Below are 21,491 nucleotides of genomic sequence, written 5' to 3' on the forward strand. Positions count from 1 at the left end.
TGAGAGCTTACAGACATAAAACAATGCTGAGCTTTCCAAAGTAGCATAGGGATGAAGGAAATAATCGTCTTCATTGTCCTCACACGTGCTTCGTGTCTGACAGGATCACATTAAACATTCACATACGAATTATTTTAGTCATGGGCTGCAGGTTTGTCTCCTAAAAACGAGACAGTGAGATCCCCAATAAAAGTGAGCTCATTTGAACAAGTCCTTCCAAACACCTTCTAACAACCATATTTAAGCTTTTGGGTTTGACTGACAAGCTGGGTTTTCTTGTTTCCACCTACACCTTTTGCTCTTTGACTTTAATCCAATGTTTAATATTTCTAATGTATTGTTATCCTCTATGGCTTTGAGGTGGATTTTTTTTTTATTATTTATAGTTTCACATCTGTGCTCTTGTGTGTGAGCACCTGTCACTGAGATAAATTAAGGCCGAACATTAAAAACAGCATCAGTTTATTAAAGTGAGTCCACATCCAACAATATCCTGCTGTTTTTCCAGACGATGCAGATGAAGATTGGCCATTTTGAACGAAAAACAATTTCAGTTGTTTTACTTTTCAACCTGGACATGTCTGACGTCTTCAGTTTTAATTTAAAGACTAAAGGAGGCTTCAGTGACAGGAGCTGTAAATTGAATTCACTAACACACATTAAAATAAGAGCATAACTTCCCTATTTGTTAGTAACCAGCTAGAAATATATGCAGATAAAACAGGTTTATCACAGTATAATGAAGTTATCGGATCTAAGAACATGTTTATTCTTGTTGTTCATTGTTTGTTCTAATGTCAATGCAATAAATATAATTATTGAATGTGTCCGCCCCCTCAGAGTCTGGACTCTCTTCAGGCATCTGCACTGTCAGTGCTCTTACGTTATATTTTATTCATAACTAAACAAGTCAGTTACGCAGCCATCAGATGGACAGACATCACTTCAGTGCAGAATTTTCTGCATTTTGACTTTTACAACCATAAACAAACCAAGTGTTTCATGTTTTGACTTTTTCACCAGCCTCCACTCAACATAACCGCAGTATAAAACAAGCATAAACAATATACAATAGTAATAAACCTTTAGTGCAGGGACACATTCTTGTTTTTCCAATAAAAACACCATGAACAGTGCTGAGTCTACTGACAGTCTGGCCTCTGGGTGACCTCTGGCCCTGGACCTCTGTTCAGGATACATGAACGTTGTGAGAAGCAGGTAAACCGCAGTTCGCAGCACTGCTGCATAGTTAGTTATATTCTAGTACAGTGGAGTAAACACTCAGCAGGTGTTTGTGGTAAAGTGTTGATGGGTAGTTAAGGCTGGTTGGCCGCATTTGTTTGAATAATTAGTCTACCAATGTGTACCGACTCATATGTGTCTATTTACAGTAAGTTGGTCACGCAGTCACTGGCCTCAACTGAATATAATACTGTCGTGGCAAAACGCACTTGGAGGCAAATCTCAGGTTAAAGGATGGCAAATTTAATAGGCAAAGCAACAGTCACACCAGAGCACGTGGTCTGCAGGACGGACCAATACCGATTGACCACGAACACAGAAAATGATCAGCTTTTATATCAGGTTAACAGCATTAATTTACACGAGTCACTCACATGTAAATCCATCCATCCATCCATTTTCTATACCCGCTTTTTCCTGAAAGCCAGGGTCACAGGGATCTGCTGGAGCCTATCCCAGCTCTCTCTCGGGTGAAAGGCAGGGGTCCACCCTGGACAGGTCCCCAGTCCATCACAGGGTCACATAGAGACACACAAAGACAGACCACCTCACACACTCACACTCACTCCTATGGGCAATTTAGAGTCACCAATCAACCTGACATACATGTTTTTGGACTGAGGGAGGAAACCAGAGTACCTGGAGAAAACCCACACAAGCACGGGGAGAACATGCAAACTCCACACAGAAAGGCCGGGTTGCTAACCCATGACCTTCTTGCTGTGAGGCAACAGTGCTAACCACTCATCCACCATGCTGCCCCACATGTAAATCATGCATACATAATATAATTAGTGTCTCTGACTTTTCGTCTGCTTCCTAATGAACACAAAGCCGTGTAAAAAGTCTTTGTTGAATTAACACAGGACACACAGGGAGGTAGCAGACATTTGTCTGTCAAGGTGTAAATTTCCCCTTACAAATACCTGCACCTCCAGAGAAGTAAAAACGCTTATTTAACCTCTAAACTTTAACTCTGGTGTAACACACAGGAAAATGCCGCCAAAGACCAGCGATGCTGCAGGTAATAAAGGCTGCAGCTGAAACAAAGCTTGGAGCGAGTATTGACATTCACACACCTGAGAGGAGGGAGACACGCGCTTCACCTGAATGAATGAATTTGGTAATGCACCTCTGCTTGTTATGTCGAGCCTACATTCCTCACAGGCTAATTCAGACTATAATTAGTAATTAGAAATGTGACTTATACTGAAGGGACTTTTCAGTTTTTTTCTGATCAACAAGGATGTTTTTGTTTTGTTTGCAACTTATAGCATAGAAAATACGGTATGTTACGGTAATCCGTCTGCTGGCGTTTGGAGGAGCTTCCGGTCGATTAGTTATGTTAGTTAGAGCGAGGTAGAGTGAGTCAAACAGTGAACTGTGCCATGGTGGAAACCTGCAGCAGCAACAACAGACTTAGCAGACAGGAAGTTGTACAAAAAGACAAGACTTTTATTTTGCGCCAGTGTGTGTTTCTCAGCGTGTATCTGTGTACATGTGTGTGTTTCTCAGCGTGTATCTGTGTACATGTGTGTCTATGTGTGTCTCTCTCAGCGTGTATCTGTGTACATGTGTGTGTTTCTCAGCGTGTATTTGTGTACATGTGTGTCTATGTGGGCTTGGTGAGCAGCTGGCTTGAGAAGTCGTACAGGTCTTTGTTGATTTTCTTTAGAGTCTGAACTTCTTCCTCCAACTCTGCAACTCGAACCTTTGTATTTTCACCGTCACCAAACACCGACTGAAATGACACACAGCACACAGACGATTATTAAATGCATTGCAGAAGTGTATGTGTGTGTGTGTGTGTGTATTGCTCCTGCTATCTGATCCCTCCCATCATGCACATGTTGTGACAGGTTTGTTATGAGGATAAATCACATGACCTGGTTCCACATAAAACAAACCACCTGGATCTGCAATCAGTGGTCACTTTATTAGTCACCTGTGTGTGTGATGTGTTGAGTGTGGAGTTTGGGTTTTTATGCTGTTACCATGAACCACATTACACTGCAAGCAGGTCGTGTTTAGTCCATCCTGTTTGCAAGTGGTCAGAATATTAGGAACAGCTCTGAATACAATGCAGCCCAGTTTAACAGCATCACTCTGTGCTCTGTTATTTTCCAACAAAAACCGCAGCAGCACCAGAAGTCTCATTGTGATGGTTTCTGACAAGTCCATTATTTAACTTAGAACTGATAAACAATCGTTGATGATAACTCTCAGCAATGTGTCCCATCAGACTATTTTCTGTTCACAGCTTCTGACCTGAGGCCAGTCTGAGCCACACTGATGAAAGTCTGCAACATAACAGACATATGATGTTAATCACCTCAGGTTTGAGCCCAAACCACACTCACCTTATCAGTCACAGCATTCATCAAAGAGTTCAGCCTCTCAGCTTTCTGCAGGTATGTCTCCTCCTCCTCCTGGAAACACATGAAGATTTCAAACTTGAGAAAAAATTTTTAAAAAAGCATAGTGTCAAAATATATTAAAAATTTCAAGATTAAAATAAGAAAAACATTAAAAACAGATGAAGTCTTCAAAGCAAAATAAATATTTTTACTTAAATTAGTGTAAATAGCTGCCAGCTACAGGCTGTGTTGAGTCAGTAAGATCTATCAGGTTAATATTTTACAAAGGTAATTATTATTGTCTGTTGCTTTAGTGTAAAAAAATAAAGTGTGAAAACAGGAAACAACCTGAAATTAATGAAATGGGCACTTTATTTTGTGCTTTCACAAAATAAATGTGTTTACCTGCAACACATTTTATGTTTTTCCTCTGATGTATTTTTGGTAGCAGATTCACTTCCTGTTGGGTTCAGCTCATCTAAAAACTAGATTCACCGTAAAAAAACTTCATTCTTAAGTTGCAACGTAGGTTTGTACTAGCCAAGCACTATTTTAGCGGGTGTGGAGCCACCGAGCAAAGGGGCTCTTAGCTGTCCAACAGAAGCTTGAACATTTAACAGTATTTCCCCCAAATGCTCAGATCATTCTTTAATAACTTTTAATTTTTAGATGATGGATCATGCAACGTTTGGAAGAAAATTCCACTACAGCAGATGCTTATCTGACTACGCTGTTAATAAATTTAAGAAAATGATTCCACCTTTATTTACACCTATGCCAAGTACGAACACAGTGGAGGGCAGCTGCCTCAATCCCACTCCCTACCAAATTGACCATATTTGTTGACAATGCTGTAGCTTCACTGCGTGAAACTCTTGATTCTGTGGCCCCTCTGAAAAAGAAGTTAGTGAATCAGAGAAGACTAGCCCCATGGTATAATTTACATATTCGTACCTTAAAGCAGCATCACGAAGGCTGGAAAGGAAGTGGCATTCCACAAATTTAGAGGAAATTTTTCTAGCCTGGAAAAACAGTCTACTAACATATAAAAAAGTTCTCCATAAAGCCAGTACTGCATACTTTTCATCACTAATAGAGGAAAATAAGAACAATCCCAGGTTTCTTTTCAGCACTGTAACCAGGCTGACAAAAAGTCACAGCTCTGTTGAGCCCAGTGTTCCCTTAGCTCTCAGCAGTGATGAATTTATGAGTTTCTTTACAAATAAAATCACAACTATTAGAGATAAAATTCAGCAGATCCTTCCTATACCTGCAATAAATGAATCTTCTACTACAGTAGCTCTTGAATCATCTGTAGGACCTCAGTTATGTTTAGACTGCTTCTCTCTCATAGATCTCTCTGAATTTACATCAGTAGTTGCTCGAAATCATCAACGTGTCTCTTAGACCCCATCCCGACTAGACTGTTTAAAGGCACCCTGCCATTAATTAACTCATCTTTATTAGACTTAGTAAATTTATCTCTAGTATCAGGCTACGTACCACAGGCCTTTAAAACTGCAATAATCAAACCCTTACTCAAAAAGCCTAGTCTTGATCCAGGAGTCTTGGCTAATTATTGACCAATATCCAACCTGCCATTTATTTCTAAAATCCTTGAACAGGCAGCCAGAGTCCTGACAGGAACTAGCAAGAGAGATCACATTTCTCCTATATTAGCTTCTCTTCATTGGCTCCCTGTAAAATACAGAATAGAATTTAAAATCCTTCTCCTCACATACAAATCCCTTCATGATCAAGCTCCTTCATACCTTAAAGACCTCATAGTACCATATTATCCCAATAGAGCACTTCGTTGTCAGAGTGCAGGATTATTTGTGGTTCCCAGAGTTTCCAAAAGTAGAATGGGAGGCAGAGCCTTTAGCTATCAAGCTCCTCTCCTGTGGAACCAGCTCCCAGTCTAGGTTCAGGAGGTAGACAGCCCGTAAGAACCTAAACTGAGCCTGGTTCTGCTGGATATTTCTTCCATTAAAGGGAGTTTTTCCTGTCCACTGTTGCCAAATTCTGCTCATAAGGGATTTGTTGGGTTTTTATGTTGAAGCGCCTTGAGATGATTTTATTGTGGTTTGGAGCTAAAGAAATCAATTGGATTGAATTGAATTATTCAGTGTATTTACATTGTCAGTATTGTGTAACAAATGTTTGAGTTAGTGTTGTAACTTTGACCAGACCTGCAGCCTTTGGTGTAAAGTAAGTCTCAACACAGTTTGCAGTTTCAGTTTTATCTGGATGAGTGTGTTTTGAGCCGATGGCTGATAAACTAAATAGGAAACTGTGAGAAAGCGTGGCTTCTTCTGCTAACCTACCTGTGTGTAGAGACCAAGCCGGACACAAACATCTCCCGACTCAGCGCTGTCACCCTCCGTGGCGTGCAGGTGTCGGCTGAAGCGCGGCAGAGGAACGGTAGGTCGACTGTCAGGCAGGAACATGTTTGCCGGAGCAGCCATGATGACAGCATTTGTCACTGGACCTGAACACAGACAGGACGTGATCTTAGAAGACTGCAGGTCAGGATTATGTAATCTTGGAGACAAAACCTGAAAACATGAAGGATGATGCAAGGCTTTAGGTGATAAATGACTTAAATGATGAATTGATGAGGAAATCTGTGATTCATTTTCTGCTGATGGTCACAATAACAGTCAGAGTGAAACCTGGTCTGCTTTCTGCAGTTAATCCTCTCTGAACTTCTGCAGCTGAACTGACCAATCAGCTGTCAGCTCACTGTGACATCATCTGAATGAGGATGAGGAGCCTGAGGCAGCGAAGAACAGATCAAAGAGAAGAAATTCTTCAATTTGTAACCTGGAATAACCTCAAAGCTGCAGCAGAAATACTGAATAGTGCAGTACAGATCAGAGTGTACTACAGACTGAAAAATATCTCATTGTACTGTAGACTGAAAAATACCTCACTGTACTGTAGACTGAAAAATACCTCATTGTACTGCAGACTGAAAGAACAAACTAAAAAATACCTCATTGTACTGCAGACTGAAAGAACAAACTAAAAAATACCTCATTGTACTGCAGACTGAAAGAACAAACTAAAAAAATACCTCATTGTACTGCAGACTGAAAGAACAAACTGAAAAATACCTCATTGTACTGCAGACTGAAAGAACAAACTAAAAAATACCTCATTGTACTGCAGACAAAGAACAAACTAAAGAATACCTCATTGTACTGCAGACAAAGAACAAACTAAAAAATACCTCATTGTACTGCAGACTGAAAGAACAAACTAAAAAATACCTCATTGTACTGCAGACTGAAAGAACAAACTGAAAAATACCTCATTGTACTGCAGAATAAAAGAACAAACTAAAAAATACCTCATTGTACTGCAGACAAAGAACAAACTGAAAAATACCTCATTGTATTACATACTGAAAGAACAAACTGAAAAATACCTCATTGTATTGCAGACTGAAAGAACAAACTAAATATCTCATTGTACCACAGACTGGAAAATACCTCATACTGTAGAACGTCTAGTTTGGTCTAGACTCAATAACAACCCAAATTAACGTCTCAGCTCCATCAGATCAACAATCAGTAATTAAGTTGCTCTGATCACTGCATCACTTCCTATGTTGATGTTTGATAATAAAGTTCATGTTTTTGGCCTCAGGGTTACAATAGTCTGTCATTTTATTCTAATCTGTGGTTGGTTGTTGATGTGGCTCTGATTTGTCATTGGTCCCTGGTCACCTGGAAATTTGTATTCCAGTAATTTGCAGCGGTAACGAAGCAGAAAGATAATGCTCGCCGGATTATGTTTTTAATCAACATAATGAGGAAATGGCAAAGTCACCACATTTTAACAGAATTTATCTGTGAAACTTCCAACATTTTAAATGGGTCTGCAGATTATTTTTCCAGTGTTGTGTCTCTGTCAGACAGATCATCTTCTGACTTTGTTTTCTGCTCTCAGCTCGGGTTAGAAAATTCACTTCCTCACATCTGTGAATAAAAACCGGAATCTCCTTTACTGAAAAACAAAAAACAACTGTCCATAATCCACATAGTAAGAATTATTAAAAGATATCCTCAAAGCTCTGAACAGTCAGCACCGGTGTATTTTAAACATGACCACAGATAAGACCAGACCATCTGTGAGTTTCATTTAATGAAATGTTAAGGAATCTGCAGGTCAGATTTCCCCTCCCCATCCTCAAACATCCTTCGTCTGTGAACTGAAGCTTTCAGTCCATACGAGGAGACGAGCTGAAGGCCAAGCAGACAAACTTTCATCGCATCACGAGCCTGACAGGGCACTCAAACCAGCACTGAACCAAAAAGGCCAAACATTTAACCAAAGCCTAAACTGTTTAACAAAAACGCATTTTTTAAAGATTTATTAAGTGGTTAATTACAAACAAAACCAGCACAGCTCAAATGATAGATCACTGGTGCCCAGGCTGAAGTCACTGAACCCCAGAAGCATTTTTCATTTGGAATCGAACAGAAACATCTGTGGCATCTTGATCAGAAATACTGAAAGTGATCAAGAAACTGAAAGGCCATTACTTTACAAATGCAACATCTGTGCCGAACCACAAATTCAACTTCATTAATTTGTCAAGTTCTTTGAAAGGGTTTCAGTGTGAAATATTAAAGTGCTCTCCTACAGATTCACCAGTGAAATATTAACAGCTTCTGTCTTTGAGTGTGACATCATGTTCTCTGAAAACTCTTCTGTCCAATTTTCTGAAGAAGCTGCAACATCTCAGTGATGTCGACATCACTTATGTGAAAATGAACAAGGAACTTTTCTCCTCTTTAACATCATCTGGCACACAGCTCAGTTTCCATTGCAGCACCAGTACAGTCAACCTTTATCAATACTGACTGATTCCTACCTCACTCTTTGTGTACCTACTGACTCCCTGACCGACCCAGAACAGGAAGCTGTTCATGCTGTTTAAATGGTCATAAATTTCTTCTTACTGACAATTAAAACAACATCATATGATCAGCTGCGGCTTCACTTCCTGCTTCAGAGGCTTTAATACCTCTCAGACATGAAACACACCAGGTGTTGTGATGTTCAGGAGATCCCATGGGAATAAATCTACAGCGACCGATTTAATCCAAACAAGGGAACCTGAAGCCGCAGCCTTAATCTGAAAAAAACATTTTCATTCTTTCACACAAACAACCCTTGACTTGCAGCTTATCAGATGGAGGCCACAGAGACGCTTTCAATCACTAAATCAGCAGCTGAACCGACGCTCTGCCAGACTCATTTCACGCCAACAAAAGCTCCAAAATCATAGCAAGCAAACAACGTGGGAGTCGATTTACCACTGCTCAGAGAGCACCAACCTTCACCCCCCCACAAAGCGCTCAAATCACTCCATAATACAGATTTCAGTCCAGTTGAGGTTTTCCAGCCTACAGCACCGAGCTTGAGCCGTTGTCAGGCCAACTTCCTGTCTAGTGATTTTTCAATTTAATTTCCGTCAGATTATTAAGGATCAATTTAAGAAGCTACAAGAACACAGACCACTCGGGAGAAGGAAGATGTTTGCAAGGAGCTGCGTCACACTCACTGACGAATCCACTGACAAACGTCTGATAATTAAAACTGGAGGCTTCTCATTTACATAGTGAAGGAAACAAATTGGATTGAACTACACCGACAGAACGGACCATTGAGCACAGTACTGAACACCCCACACCCAGCTGAAGTACATGTAGCTAAAGTATCACAGTAAAAGTACACACACTCTCAGCTTCATGTTGCTAAAGTATCACAGTAAAAGTACACACACTCAGCTTCATGTAGCTAAAGTATCACAGTAAAAGTACACACACTCAGCTTCATGTAGCTAAAGTATCACAGTAAAAGTACACACACTCAGCTTCATGTAGCTAAAGTATCACAGTAAAAGTACACACTCAGCTTCATGTAGCTAAAGTATCACAGTAAAAGTACACACACTCAGCTTCATGTAGCTAAAGTATCACAGTAATAGTACACACACTCAGCTTCGTGTACCTAAAGTATCACAGTAAAAGTACACACACTCTCAGCTTCGTGTAGCTAAAGTATCACAGTAAAAGTACACACATTCTCAGCTTCATGCAGCTAAAGTATCACAGAAAGTACACACATTCTCAGCTTCATGTAGCTAAAGTATCACAGTAAAAGTACACATTCTCAGCTTCATGTAGCTAAAGTATCACAGTAAAAGTACACACACTCTCAGCTTCATGTAGCTAAAGTATCACAGTAAAAGTACACACACTCAGCTTCGTCTAGCTAAAGTATCACAGTAAAAGTACACACTCAGCTTCGTGTAGCTAAAGTATCACAGTAAAAGTACACACACAGCTTCGTGTACCTCAAGTATCACAGTAAAAGTACTCACACACTCAGCTTCATGTAGCTAAAGTATCACAGTAAAAGTACACACTCTCAGCTTCATGTAGCTAAAGTATCACAGTAAAAGTACTCACACACTCAGCTTCATGTAGCTAAAGTATCACAGTAAAAGTACACACTCTCAGCTTCATGTAGCTAAAGTATCACAGTAAAAGTACACACTCTCAGCTTCATGTAGCTAAAGTATCACAGTAAAAGTACACACACTCAGCTTCATGTAGCTAAAGTATCACAGTAAAAGTACACACACTCTCAGCTTCGTGTACCTAAAGTATCACAGTAAAAGTACACACTCTCAGCTTCATGTAGCTAAAGTATCACAGTAAAAGTACTCACACACTCAGCTTCATGTAGCTAAAGTATCACAGTAAAAGTACACACTCTCAGCTTCATGTAGCTAAAGTATCACAGTAAAAGTACACACACTCAGCTTCATGTAGCTAAAGTATCACAGTAAAAGTACACACACTCTCAGCTTCGTGTACCTAAAGTATCACAGTAAAAGTACACACTCTCAGCTTCATGTAGCTAAAGTATCACAGTAAAAGTACTCACACACTCAGCTTCATGTAGCTAAAGTATCACAGTAAAAGTACACACTCTCAGCTTCATGTAGCTAAAGTATCACAGTAAAAGTACACACACTCAGCTTCATGTAGCTAAAGTATCACAGTAAAAGTACACACACTCTCAGCTTCGTGTACCTAAAGTATCACAGTAAAAGTACACACACTTTCAGCTTGATGTAGTTTAGTGAGCCATCTAATGGGAGAGCTTCTTGTCCTAAATTGTCAGATGGCTTCATTGGCATTTTATCAAATCAGAATCCAGTTCCTAATCCACTTATCAAAGCTGAATCCTTTTGAATCAGTTTCGGTAGTTTGGTAGTTGAAAGCTGCTGGTACAGGTCTACAGGGGAAATCAAGTCTGTTTTTTGTGGTTTGACAACCTGCCCTCCATTGAGGACCTGTGCACCACACAGGTCAAGAGAAGGGAGGTGCAGGTTTCTGCTCAATAATAACATGCCCTTGAAAATGCAGTGGAAATGTAGTTGCTGCCCGTTTAGTTTTTATATCTGGAGGTAATTGTATGACCCATCATACATCTGCACTAACACACCTCTACTTCCTGTAATGTAAACTGTATTGTATTGTACTGTGAGACGTATTTTAAATTAGATTACCTGTCAAGAGAAAGAAGCATCAAATTGCTGACACACATTTTTTTTTTTATTTTGATATGTGTATGAGGAGAATTTCCAGTCAATGCAGATCAAAAAGTGAAGCTATGAGTCAATTTGTCCTCTCAACGGTTAAATACAAAGGATATATTGGTGACTGATTTTAAATACATGAACCTGAAATCTGAAAAAAGAGCTTTAATCTAATGACCTGAAATTTTACTATTTGAGTCTTTATGTGCTATGCAGGTTGGTTTGTAACATCCTTAAAAGCTTTTCTCATGTCCCCATCCTTGCTGCTGTAAATCAGCAGGGAAGCTCTGGATAAAACCAGAACACGGACATTTGTACTGAGAAGTATAATTCTTGCTTGTTGTGGTAATAGAAACGGGCTAATTATCTCCCACTCAATTACAAATACTGATTGGCTGCTTGGCTCCGGCTGGTGAAATTACACTAATGGTCCGAATCTGGTCCAACAGGGAGACGTAAATCAGACTGCAAAAGCGTCCAAGGCTGAAGAGTTGCCAAGGCACTGCAGATACTCAGAAAACACCTTGATTGTAGCCACCAAGCACCAACTCCACAGAGAACCATGAGGACTCCAAGGGACTCCCCCTCAGAGAACAGACTCAGACCCAAGTCCAGTTTGATGCAGCATGTTGCGTTCAGGCTCCATTGGCACTGTCCCATTCAAGCAAGTTATGTTCAGGTGCCCTCAGCAGTCCCATTGTAAACTTTTCTCATATTTATATTTAAAAATTAATAGATTTCCACTGATGTCCAGTCATTCTGTACCAAGACATTTAATTCTGATGTAATCAGAAACAGCTGTGGTTCCTCTGGTGTTTAGTGGTATTTTCAGTTTAGTTGGCAGTATTTATATTTACTTGGTTTCCTAATATGTAGGCAGATGTTACACAGCTGCACCTGTTCTGCTGAGATGAATCAGTCTGAAGTACTGCTGTCACAAAGCGGGAAGCTTTTCTTTTAGCATGTAGTTATGAGCAGCATTGGAAGGAAAAAGTCTGAAAACGTGACGATGGCGGGTCTGTCGGACCAGCCAAAGGAAGGATTATTGTCTCCTGATGGTTCATTTGAAGTAAGACGCCTGCAGAGGATTTGGCTAATTAAGGAGTGCCAGTCACGAATACGGCAGCACGTTTCTTCATATCACTGTTGATCCACCATCACTTATTATGAATGAGAAAGTAAAAGCTTGTTCACAGAGACGAGGCAGGCAGGGTCAGAAGACTCATTAACCAACCAGCAGCAGCAGAAATGAACAATCAGTTCAGTCTCAAAGGTTAAAACTCATCTTTATAGATCTGATTTGGTCTGACTCAAATCTCTACTGTCTGCTGACAGATCAGTACAGAAACAGTAAAACTATGAACAGCACTGAAATGTTAATCAGGATTGATTGATCTACATTGACTGAAAGGCTCATTTTGCGCGTCTTTGTCTGGTCGTTCAGTGCGTCTTTTGTGTTCTCAGGTAAATCACATGACTATTCATCCTCAGACACACCCTCCTGCATATGGCCTTTCTGGACAAAAAGTGTCTTAGAAAATTTAAATCAGTGTATTGTTTACTGTGAATGTGTGAACAAGATGACATTCACAGCACTCTGAAGTAAACACTTTAGCCTACAACATGATGGTCTCCAAAGTCTTGTGAACCAATGTTCTGTTTGTGTTTTATGGTCTTATTTCAGTGAGTAAAAAATTGTAGTTTTTCACTAACCATGCATAAACACTTTTTTCTCAAAAACACAATAATGTATAAACTTGCTGCTCACATATTATTGTAGCCAATTTTGTGCTGATTACAGTGTTATTAGACTTTAGACATTAATATGTTTAAAAGACACTGAAAAAAGCACAAATGTCAGGACATGACAAAATTTGTCCAGGCCCCCAAAACCCCCTCAGACCCCAGAGGGTTAATGTCACTGTTTATGTCATAATAAGTGGGTGGGGTTTACCTTTGTGGGCGAGGCAGCGGATGCTCTGTTTACTTTGGACATCCCACAGTCGAACAGTCTCATCATGTGACCCTGAGAGGAGGAGAGTCCCGTCCATCGAGACTGACAGACAAGTCACCATGTTCCTGATGACGACCAGACAGTTCACATTATTTGCAAATCTGATTAATAAACACCTTTTAGCCCAGATCAATAAACATCTGTATCTGTGTGTGCCACTGTGCCTAAACATCTGTCTCAATCTGTCTGTGTCAAGTTTAGGTCCAAACTTCACTCAGAGTCCCTGCTTGCACATTACAGGGTTCAGACTAGATACATGTGTAACCCTATGGAAAATCCTGGGGTTAAAACATTTATGTTGTGGTATGGTATGTTTATTATGGTAGGGGCTGTGTGCATTCATTCCTAGTTCAGGGGTGAGGGGGCAGGTCTGTACTGTTATGTTGCTGCATATACACGGCGTCATCACGTAACGTGACAGGAGGGTTTTGGGGAGAGATAGCGGGAACCCGACAGAGAGAGAGAGGGAGGTAGCTAGAAAAGGATCGTGAGTAAATAATTGACGAGAACAGAAAGAAAAGTGATTCCAGTAGGTTATTACTTTGGGTGAAAGGGGATATAAATTGTTTACGGGACTATTGAGAGACTGTTAGCTCAATCTGGGTTGTCAGTAGCTACCCGGTAGAGAAGAACACGAAGCTACGACGGACTATGCGGCTTCCAACGGAGACGGCAGACATTGCATCGTGAAAACGAGGGGTGCGGAGTGAAAGGTACCCGCATTCGCCACGGTTTGAATGCGGTTGTGGGATTCCGTAGACCTGGGAACGTTTTGGAAGATTGGGAAGAGGGAGCAGAACGACGAGGACGACGACTGAGAGGACAACGACGGAGAGAACGACGGCGGTCATCTGGATAGGGCACCCAGCCACCGGGAGCGTTGGGTGTTCCTCCGGCAACGAACTGTTCCGTGACAGGAAGGATTTCTGCGCTTTGGACCGCAGATACTGTTTTGTTGTTGAGCTGTTAGAGTGAAGCGGCCATTTTACGTTTCAAGGCCTCAACGCACCCGAGCCACGTCTCAGGCCTGCAACGGGGGGAGGTGTGAGTACTGGGATGTGTGTGTGTGGGCCCACTATTACTACTGTTTAGTTAAGTTCCACATAAGTGAAACTATCATAACCATTGCGGTGTAAATTGTTAAACTGGTTATCTGGGGATAAGTTTAAAACAACGTGGAGGTGTGTTCTTTGGGGATTTGTGATTCCGTATCAGTCATAATTGAAAGGGTCTAAGTATTTGGTTGAATTGAAAAGTAATATTTCTATCTCTCACTTTATTAAATTTTGCATTGCACTGGTTAAATCACTCTTCTATTTGTTTTGCGTCTTAGGGTGTTTTGGTAGATATATTATCCAAGTAGGGCACAGGGATATGATAAAAGGGATTCTTTTCCCGGTTTATTCACATAACATACACTAAGGGGGGAGGGGGGTACAGTGTAGGAAAGGAGGAGGGCCTTAATCCAACAACACAAGGCATTTAGTTAATGAACCTGGTGCTGCTCCTTACACAAATTCTAGTGCAGAAAGGTAGGGGGCGCTACACATGCATAAAACACAGGAGCGCCTAAGCATAAACATGTGTCACAACCTTGAAGAAATAAGTAGTAAAGGGTGGAACACACAGCCTGTGCTGGTGTCAACACGCTTTTACTGCACTGCAGCAGCTCGTCCTTGTTTCTGCAGAGTTTGTGATTTTCTTGGTCTTTATTCTTGCCATAGCACTGATGGCTGAACACATTTCTGCTGGTTAGTCCAGTGACTCCTTCATGGGAATGAGGGGCCTTGCTTATCACCATGAACCCACAGCACGACCGGAGACCAACTCCAAACCCAGAGCAGCCACTGCAGGAACAGCTGTGCTCACCCAGTGCTTTATTCCAAACAGGAACAACTGTTTTAATGTGGAGAAATATCAAACCATCTGTAACTGTCTGGATACACTTTCACATGTCTGTTGGTTTCACATGATGTTTAATCTTTATTGTATTTTGTGTATTTTAATATATATTGTGGTTTTATTTTATGTTTTTAATGTCCCATTGTGCAGTGACTCCACCACAACAAACGCTTTACAAAAGTAACTCAGTTGTCCAGGTGAAGTTACCTAGAGGTTGAGTCAGGGCAACTGGACCTCTGGTCTAGATCTATTAGTTGATTTTACGTACCGCTTAGGTCTTTGTTAATGTGATACCTGTGAATGGTGTCTCACCTGTGTCCTTTGAAGACCTGATTCCCATCACTGTCAGACTGGAAGGATTTGTCCCGACTGAGACTCTGCACAGAACACACAAAAAATTTAAATAATTAATCTTTAGCAACAGCAGAGTCACGAAAAGCAGCTCAGCATCGTTTGTCTCCAGTTCAGGTCCTGGCTGTCGCCTTCTCAGTCAATGAAAACTTTGATCAGACTAATGCTAATAAAATAAATAATTAATAAATAAATTTAAATTTAATAAATTTGAACATTAACAGCAAAATTTAAAATGAAAAACATTCAGACGACCACACCTCATTGTGGTAGCCCGCAACTTCTATATTATTTTTAAATAATAAACTGATAATGTCATGAGTTTTTTTTTACTGGCCTTTATCTGTTGCTAAATGCTTTGATCAGTTCCTTTAATCACATCTCTCCCAATATACCAACGATCAATACAGGGTTAGAGGACTGATCAGCATCACTGTGCACTTTTGACCCTCTCACACAGTGAGGAAATGACATCTGCAGTGTGAAGAGCTCCAGTTCAGAGTACAGACGCTGAATCCTCCTTTTAGGGGGAGGATGAGGGAGAACGGGGGTGTTGATGGTAGACAAGCTCTGGATTGTTTGGAGGATTATCTCTGTGAGGCTGTAAAATGTAAATCTGCTGTGAAAAGAAACAACAGCGAGTTGACGTACAGAAGTAGAAAAGATGGAGATGAATCATCACAAACACTCTCCAGGATCCACATAATTCCAGATCTACTCTTTTTAACTGCACAGGCCATGTGATGTGGTTTTCACTGAAAGAGCAGGCTGAGCAGACACAGACACTGCTTCCCTGATTTTTTCAGGGCTGAGACCACCATTCAGCCTGGACTCCGTGGCCCCCGACCCACCTGGGGTGAAGGACCACAGACCCAATCCAAACAGATCTCAACTGTGAAACCTACTGCTGACTCTAAAGATAATACAGGACACAGGAGGGAAGAAGGACTGACAATGCAGCACAGCAGTACACAGGATGATTGAAGACAGAATTTTTGCAGGATGTAGGACTTGAGATGTCACCGGTGTGGAAAGCCCCTGTTCCTCGAGGCCCACTGTCCTGGATAAGGTGTGATTAGTTAATCAGAAGCTGGAAAATGCCATCTCAGATGAGGATGGAAGTAATGGCAGACAAAGTGAATTTGGAAAACAAGCAGGGCAGTGGCCCAGGAGGACCATGGGTTGAGATTTGGGAGACAGCATTGAAGGATGAAACAACAGAGGAGGTAGGTTCACTACGTCCTGAGAGTGTTGGCTGCAGGATATTTATCTGCGCTAGTGGCTGTAAAATGTAGGAAGATACTGATGTGGACTCACCTGGCTGCAGAGAGACACCTGGAAAATGTTCCCATCACTTCCTCCACAGAACAGGAAGTACTCACAGGGGTCAGAGGTCACAGACATGATCTCCACATCAAACAGGACAGACAGGAGCAGTTCACCTGAGGACAACTCCCACACCTGGACAAGACAAAGACATTAAACATGGTTGCCAAAGAACAAACAGAAGAACCAACAGCTGATATTATTCTCCCGACACCAACACATCAGTAAGTGCCGAAGACCATAGCTCAGTTTGAAGTTTGTTGTTTTGCTGAAAATAGAGAAAAGTCCTTGGCTTCAGCTGAAAACCAGCTGCTGTGCATTTCATGTTGCTACTTGATTATGAGGTGAATCAATATTTCATCTATGTTCCTGTTTTCTACTGATGCTTACTGTACCATATTGTACTGTTTAATTACTGCAGTATATGACCAATCTGTAACCTGGTTCTACCCAGAACCTGAACGTAGAACCTGATGGGTCTATGAGGTTCTTGTTTGACAAAGATCATAGACAAAGATCATTAAAAAAAAAAAAAAATGGTGGCAAGAAACAGCATCGGTCAAACTTCTTCACAGTAGGTTTGTTTTATTCCCACAGAGCTTTTCTTTTCTATCAACAAAAAGCATTTGGAGACAAAAGCTAGTGGTTTGTTTTGGTGACAGTTGACCTTTGACCCAGGCCGCCATGAGCTACTGGCTCTACACAACAGTCTGAGTTGCTTTTCTAGGCTCCACTTAAAAAACTGATGATTTGAGAGTGAGCAGCAGTGACGACTTCAATTCAGCGCCTCCTGAACGTTCATTACGATGTGGCGACCCTGAACCATCCTGTTGCTCTAGGCCTAGACTGCCTGAGGACTTCCCATCATGCACCGAGCTCCTCTCCTCTCACCACAGATACATGAATAGCTGACAAACAGCCTGAACACAATAAATGAACTCAGTCTGACACAGGGGTTCCTAATAAACCGTCCTGGTCCGACACAGGGGTTCCTAATAAACCGACCTGGTCCGACACAGGGGATCCTAATCCAACACAGCTATGTTGTCCGGGGCTATATGCCCCTGGCAGGGTCTCCCAAGGCAAACGGGTCCTAGGTGACAGATCAGACTAAGAGCGGTTCAGTGACCTTTTATGGAGCAACAACTGAGGACCGTGACGTCGCCCCGCATGGCGAAGCCGGGGCCCCACCCTGGAGCCAGGCCTGAGGTTCGGGTCCGTGGGCGAGTGCCTGGTGGCTTGGTCTCCCCCCATGGGGCCCAACCGGGCAAAGCCCGAAAGAGCGATGTGGGGCTGCCCTTCTGTGGACCCACCACCCGCAGGGGGATCCATAAGGGGCCGGTGCATAGTGGATCGGGCAGTGGTCGAGGACGGGGACCTCGGCGACCCGATCCCTGGATGCTGAAACTGGCTCTAGGGACATGGAATGTCACCTCGCTGGGGGGGGAAGGAGCCTGAGCTTGTGCGGGAGGTCGAGCGGTACCGGCTAGAGATAGTCAGGCTCACCTCCACGCACAGCCTGGGCTCTGGAATCCAGCTCCTCTCTCTTCTACTCTGGAGTTGCTCGCGGTGAGCGGCGGCGAGATGGTGTGGGCTGAGCTCCCCAGCTCAGCCGCCACGTGTTGGAGTTTTCCCCCCCAGAGTGAAAGGGTCATTTCCCTGCGCCTTCGGGTCGGGGATAGGCCTCTCACTGTTGTTTTGGCCTATGGGCCGGAACAACAGTGCAGAGTCCCCGGCCTTTTTGGAGTCTCTCGGGGGGGTGCTGAAAGGTGCTCCTACCGGGGACTCCATAATTCTGTTGGGGGACTTCAACGCTCATGTGGGCAGCGACAGCGAAACCTGGAGGGGCGTGATTGGGAGGAACGGCCTCCCCAATGATCGACTTTGTAGTCGTGTCATCTGACCTTCGGTCGTATGTCTTGGACACTCGGGTGCAGAGAGGGGCAGAGCTGTCAACTGATCACCACCTGGTGGTGAGTTGGATCCACTGGCGGAGGAGGAAGCAGGCCCAAATGTACTGTGAGGGTCTGTTGGGAATGTTTGTCCGAACCCACTGTCAGAGAGGTCTTTAACTCGCACCTCTGAGAGAGCTTCTACCAGATCCCGGGGGAGGCTGGGGACATTGAGTCCGAATGGATCATGTTTTCCACCTCCATTGTCGACGCGGCGGCTAGGAGCTGTGGCCGTAAGGTTTCGGGGCCTGTCGTGGCGGCAATCCCCGAACCCGGTGGTGGACACCGGAGGTAAGGGATGCTGTCAAGCTGAAGGAGTCCTACCGAGCTTGGTTGGCTTGTGGGACTCCCGAAGCAGCTGACAGGTACCGCAGGGCCAAGCGTGCTGCAGCCCAGGCGGTGAAGGCGGCAAAAACTCGGGTATGGGAGGAGTTCGGTGAGGCCATGGAGAAGGACTACCTGTCGGCCCCAAAGAAATTTTAGCAAACTGTCCGGCGCCTCAGGAGGGGGAAGCAGTGCTCTACCAACACTGTTTACAGTGGAAGTGGGGAGCTGCTGACTTCGACTGGGGATATTGTCGGACGGTGGAAGGAATACTTCGAGGATCTCCTCAATCTCGTCAATACGTCTTCCATAAGGGAAGCAGGGGCCGGGGATTCGGAGGCTTATCCATCCATCACCCAAGCCGAAGTCACTGAGGTAGTTCGGCAGCTCCTCAGTGGCAAAGCACCGGGGGTGGATGAGATCCGCCCCGAGTACCTTAAGTCTCTGGATGTTGTTGGGCTGTCATGGCTGACACGCCTGTGCAGCATCGCGTGGCATTCGGGAACAGTACCCCTGGATTGGCAAACCGGGGTGGTGGTTCCTCTTTTTAAGAAGGTGGACCGGAGGGTGTGTTCCAACTACAGAGTGTTACGCCCCAGCCTAGGGGTTGCCGGAGCGTAACACGATTGTGGAGTTTTCCTCCAAACCTCTTCCACTCTCAACAAACACGAACGAATAATCGAATTACAATTAACAAGAATATTTATTCTGTCAAAATACAGAATAAAATACAGAATGTACAAAACAAACAAAACGCTAATTTAGCCTTACTCAAACAAAAACGCTCCGTGAGCCCTACGATATCAAACAAACGAAAATCAATAACAGAAACGCTACAATAGCCCTACGATCTCAATCAAACAAAAGATCAAATAACGAAAACGCTAAACAGCCCTATAATAGCTAATCAAAAGAAATAACACAAAATCACAGGTCGCTAGCCTGGAAACTCCTAAAACAAACAGGAGAAAACCAAAACACAAACGTAGCCTAAATATCAAAGTATTTCTAAACTAAATAACGAAAATCCTAGCAATACTAAATCCTTTAATCGAAACAAAAACCTAATCTTTAACTAACTAACTAACTCGAAGTCGAAATCTCTATCAAAATAGCTGGGAATGGCAAAGGTGGGAGAATAGCTCTCCTGAGCAGCAGACCGTGGGCTTCTTATAGTCCTTCCGGAAGTGTTGGACCAATCCCGGAAGTCCAATCCACGGTCCTCGAGTCCACGCCCACTCCAGCATCCGTCACACACACACACACAAACATACACACTCGAAATGGGGAGGGGAGAGCCAACAACACACAACCACACACACAATGACCCCTAGGGTCATAACACCTCCCCCCCTAAGAACAAACATTTTCCCAAGAAAATGCTTGTCTCTCTTTTTTTTTTCCTTCTATTTTTAACATCGGGATAGAGCATCAGCCATCACATTTTCTAATCCTTTTTTGTAGTGGATCTCCATATTGTAGTCCTGCAACAATAAGGACCAGCGCATAAGACGATGATTGTTGTTTTGCATTCGAGTCAAAAAGATGAGAGGGTTGTGGTCAGAGAAGACGAGGGTCTGCTGTGTATTTGAACCAACATACACTTCAAAGTGTTGTAACGCTAACAGTAAGGCTAATGCCTCCTTCTCAATGGTGCTATAATGCAGCTGATGTTTCTTGAATTTCCTCGAAAAATAACTGATTGGATGGTCTATGCCCGCATCATCCTCCTGTAGGAGTACTGCACCTGCTCCGAGAGCACTAGCGTCCACCTCCAGTTTAAATGGACGGGTGAAGTTTGGGGCAGCAAGAACAGGAGCACTACAGAGGAGAGCCTTGGCGGCCTCAAAAGCAGACTGACATTTCTCTGACCACTGGAACGGAGTTTTTGGACTTACTAAGCTCGTGAGAGGAGCTACTACTTCAGAAAAGTTTTTGCAAAATGCTCGATAATATCCGGCCATTCCTAAGAATCGGCGGAGCTCACGGCGTGTCAGAGGGGCTGGGAAATCAAGGATTGCTTGCACTTTAGTAGCAATAGGAGAAACGTGACCTTGGCCAACCTGTTTTCCAAGGTAGGAAACTGTTGCTTTGCCGAACTCACATTTAGCTAAGTTGAGTGTAAGGGAAGCCTGTTTTAACCTGTCAAAAATCTTTGTCAGCGTGTCTAAATGTGTGGACCAGGTGTCAGAATATGCTACAATGTCATCTAAATATACCTCACAATTGTCCACACCTGACAGTACTATGCTCATTAGTCGCTGGAAAGTGGCTGGTGCATTTCGAAGTCCAAACGGCATGACTGTGTATTGCAGAAAGTGGTCCGGAGTCACAAACGCTGAAATCTCTGAAGCACGAGGTGTCAAAGGAACTTGCCAATAACCTTTTAGCAGGTC

General features: G+C 42.8%; 1 protein-coding gene across 1 annotated transcript in view; it reads right to left on the reverse strand.

Annotated features, from left to right (window-relative positions):
• Positions 1 to 2,042: 2,042 nt before the first annotated feature.
• The window catches only part of wdr18 (WD repeat domain 18), a 31,022-nt gene continuing 11,573 nt past the window's right edge, over positions 2,043 to 21,491 (reverse strand). Inside the window, exons 5-10 of the mRNA XM_026323760.2 lie at positions 16,811 to 16,954; positions 15,455 to 15,519; positions 13,181 to 13,305; positions 5,927 to 6,090; positions 3,603 to 3,671; positions 2,043 to 2,983 (exon numbers count right to left, since the gene is read on the reverse strand). Coding sequence (XP_026179545.1) covers positions 2,855 to 2,983; positions 3,603 to 3,671; positions 5,927 to 6,090; positions 13,181 to 13,305; positions 15,455 to 15,519; positions 16,811 to 16,954 — 696 coding nt within the window. The 3' untranslated portion in view covers positions 2,043 to 2,854. The remainder of the gene's footprint in view (positions 2,984 to 3,602; positions 3,672 to 5,926; positions 6,091 to 13,180; positions 13,306 to 15,454; positions 15,520 to 16,810; positions 16,955 to 21,491) is intronic.

This window comes from Mastacembelus armatus, chromosome 4 (assembly GCF_900324485.2).
Source record: "Mastacembelus armatus chromosome 4, fMasArm1.2, whole genome shotgun sequence".
Taxonomy (NCBI): Eukaryota; Metazoa; Chordata; class Actinopteri; order Synbranchiformes; family Mastacembelidae; genus Mastacembelus; species Mastacembelus armatus.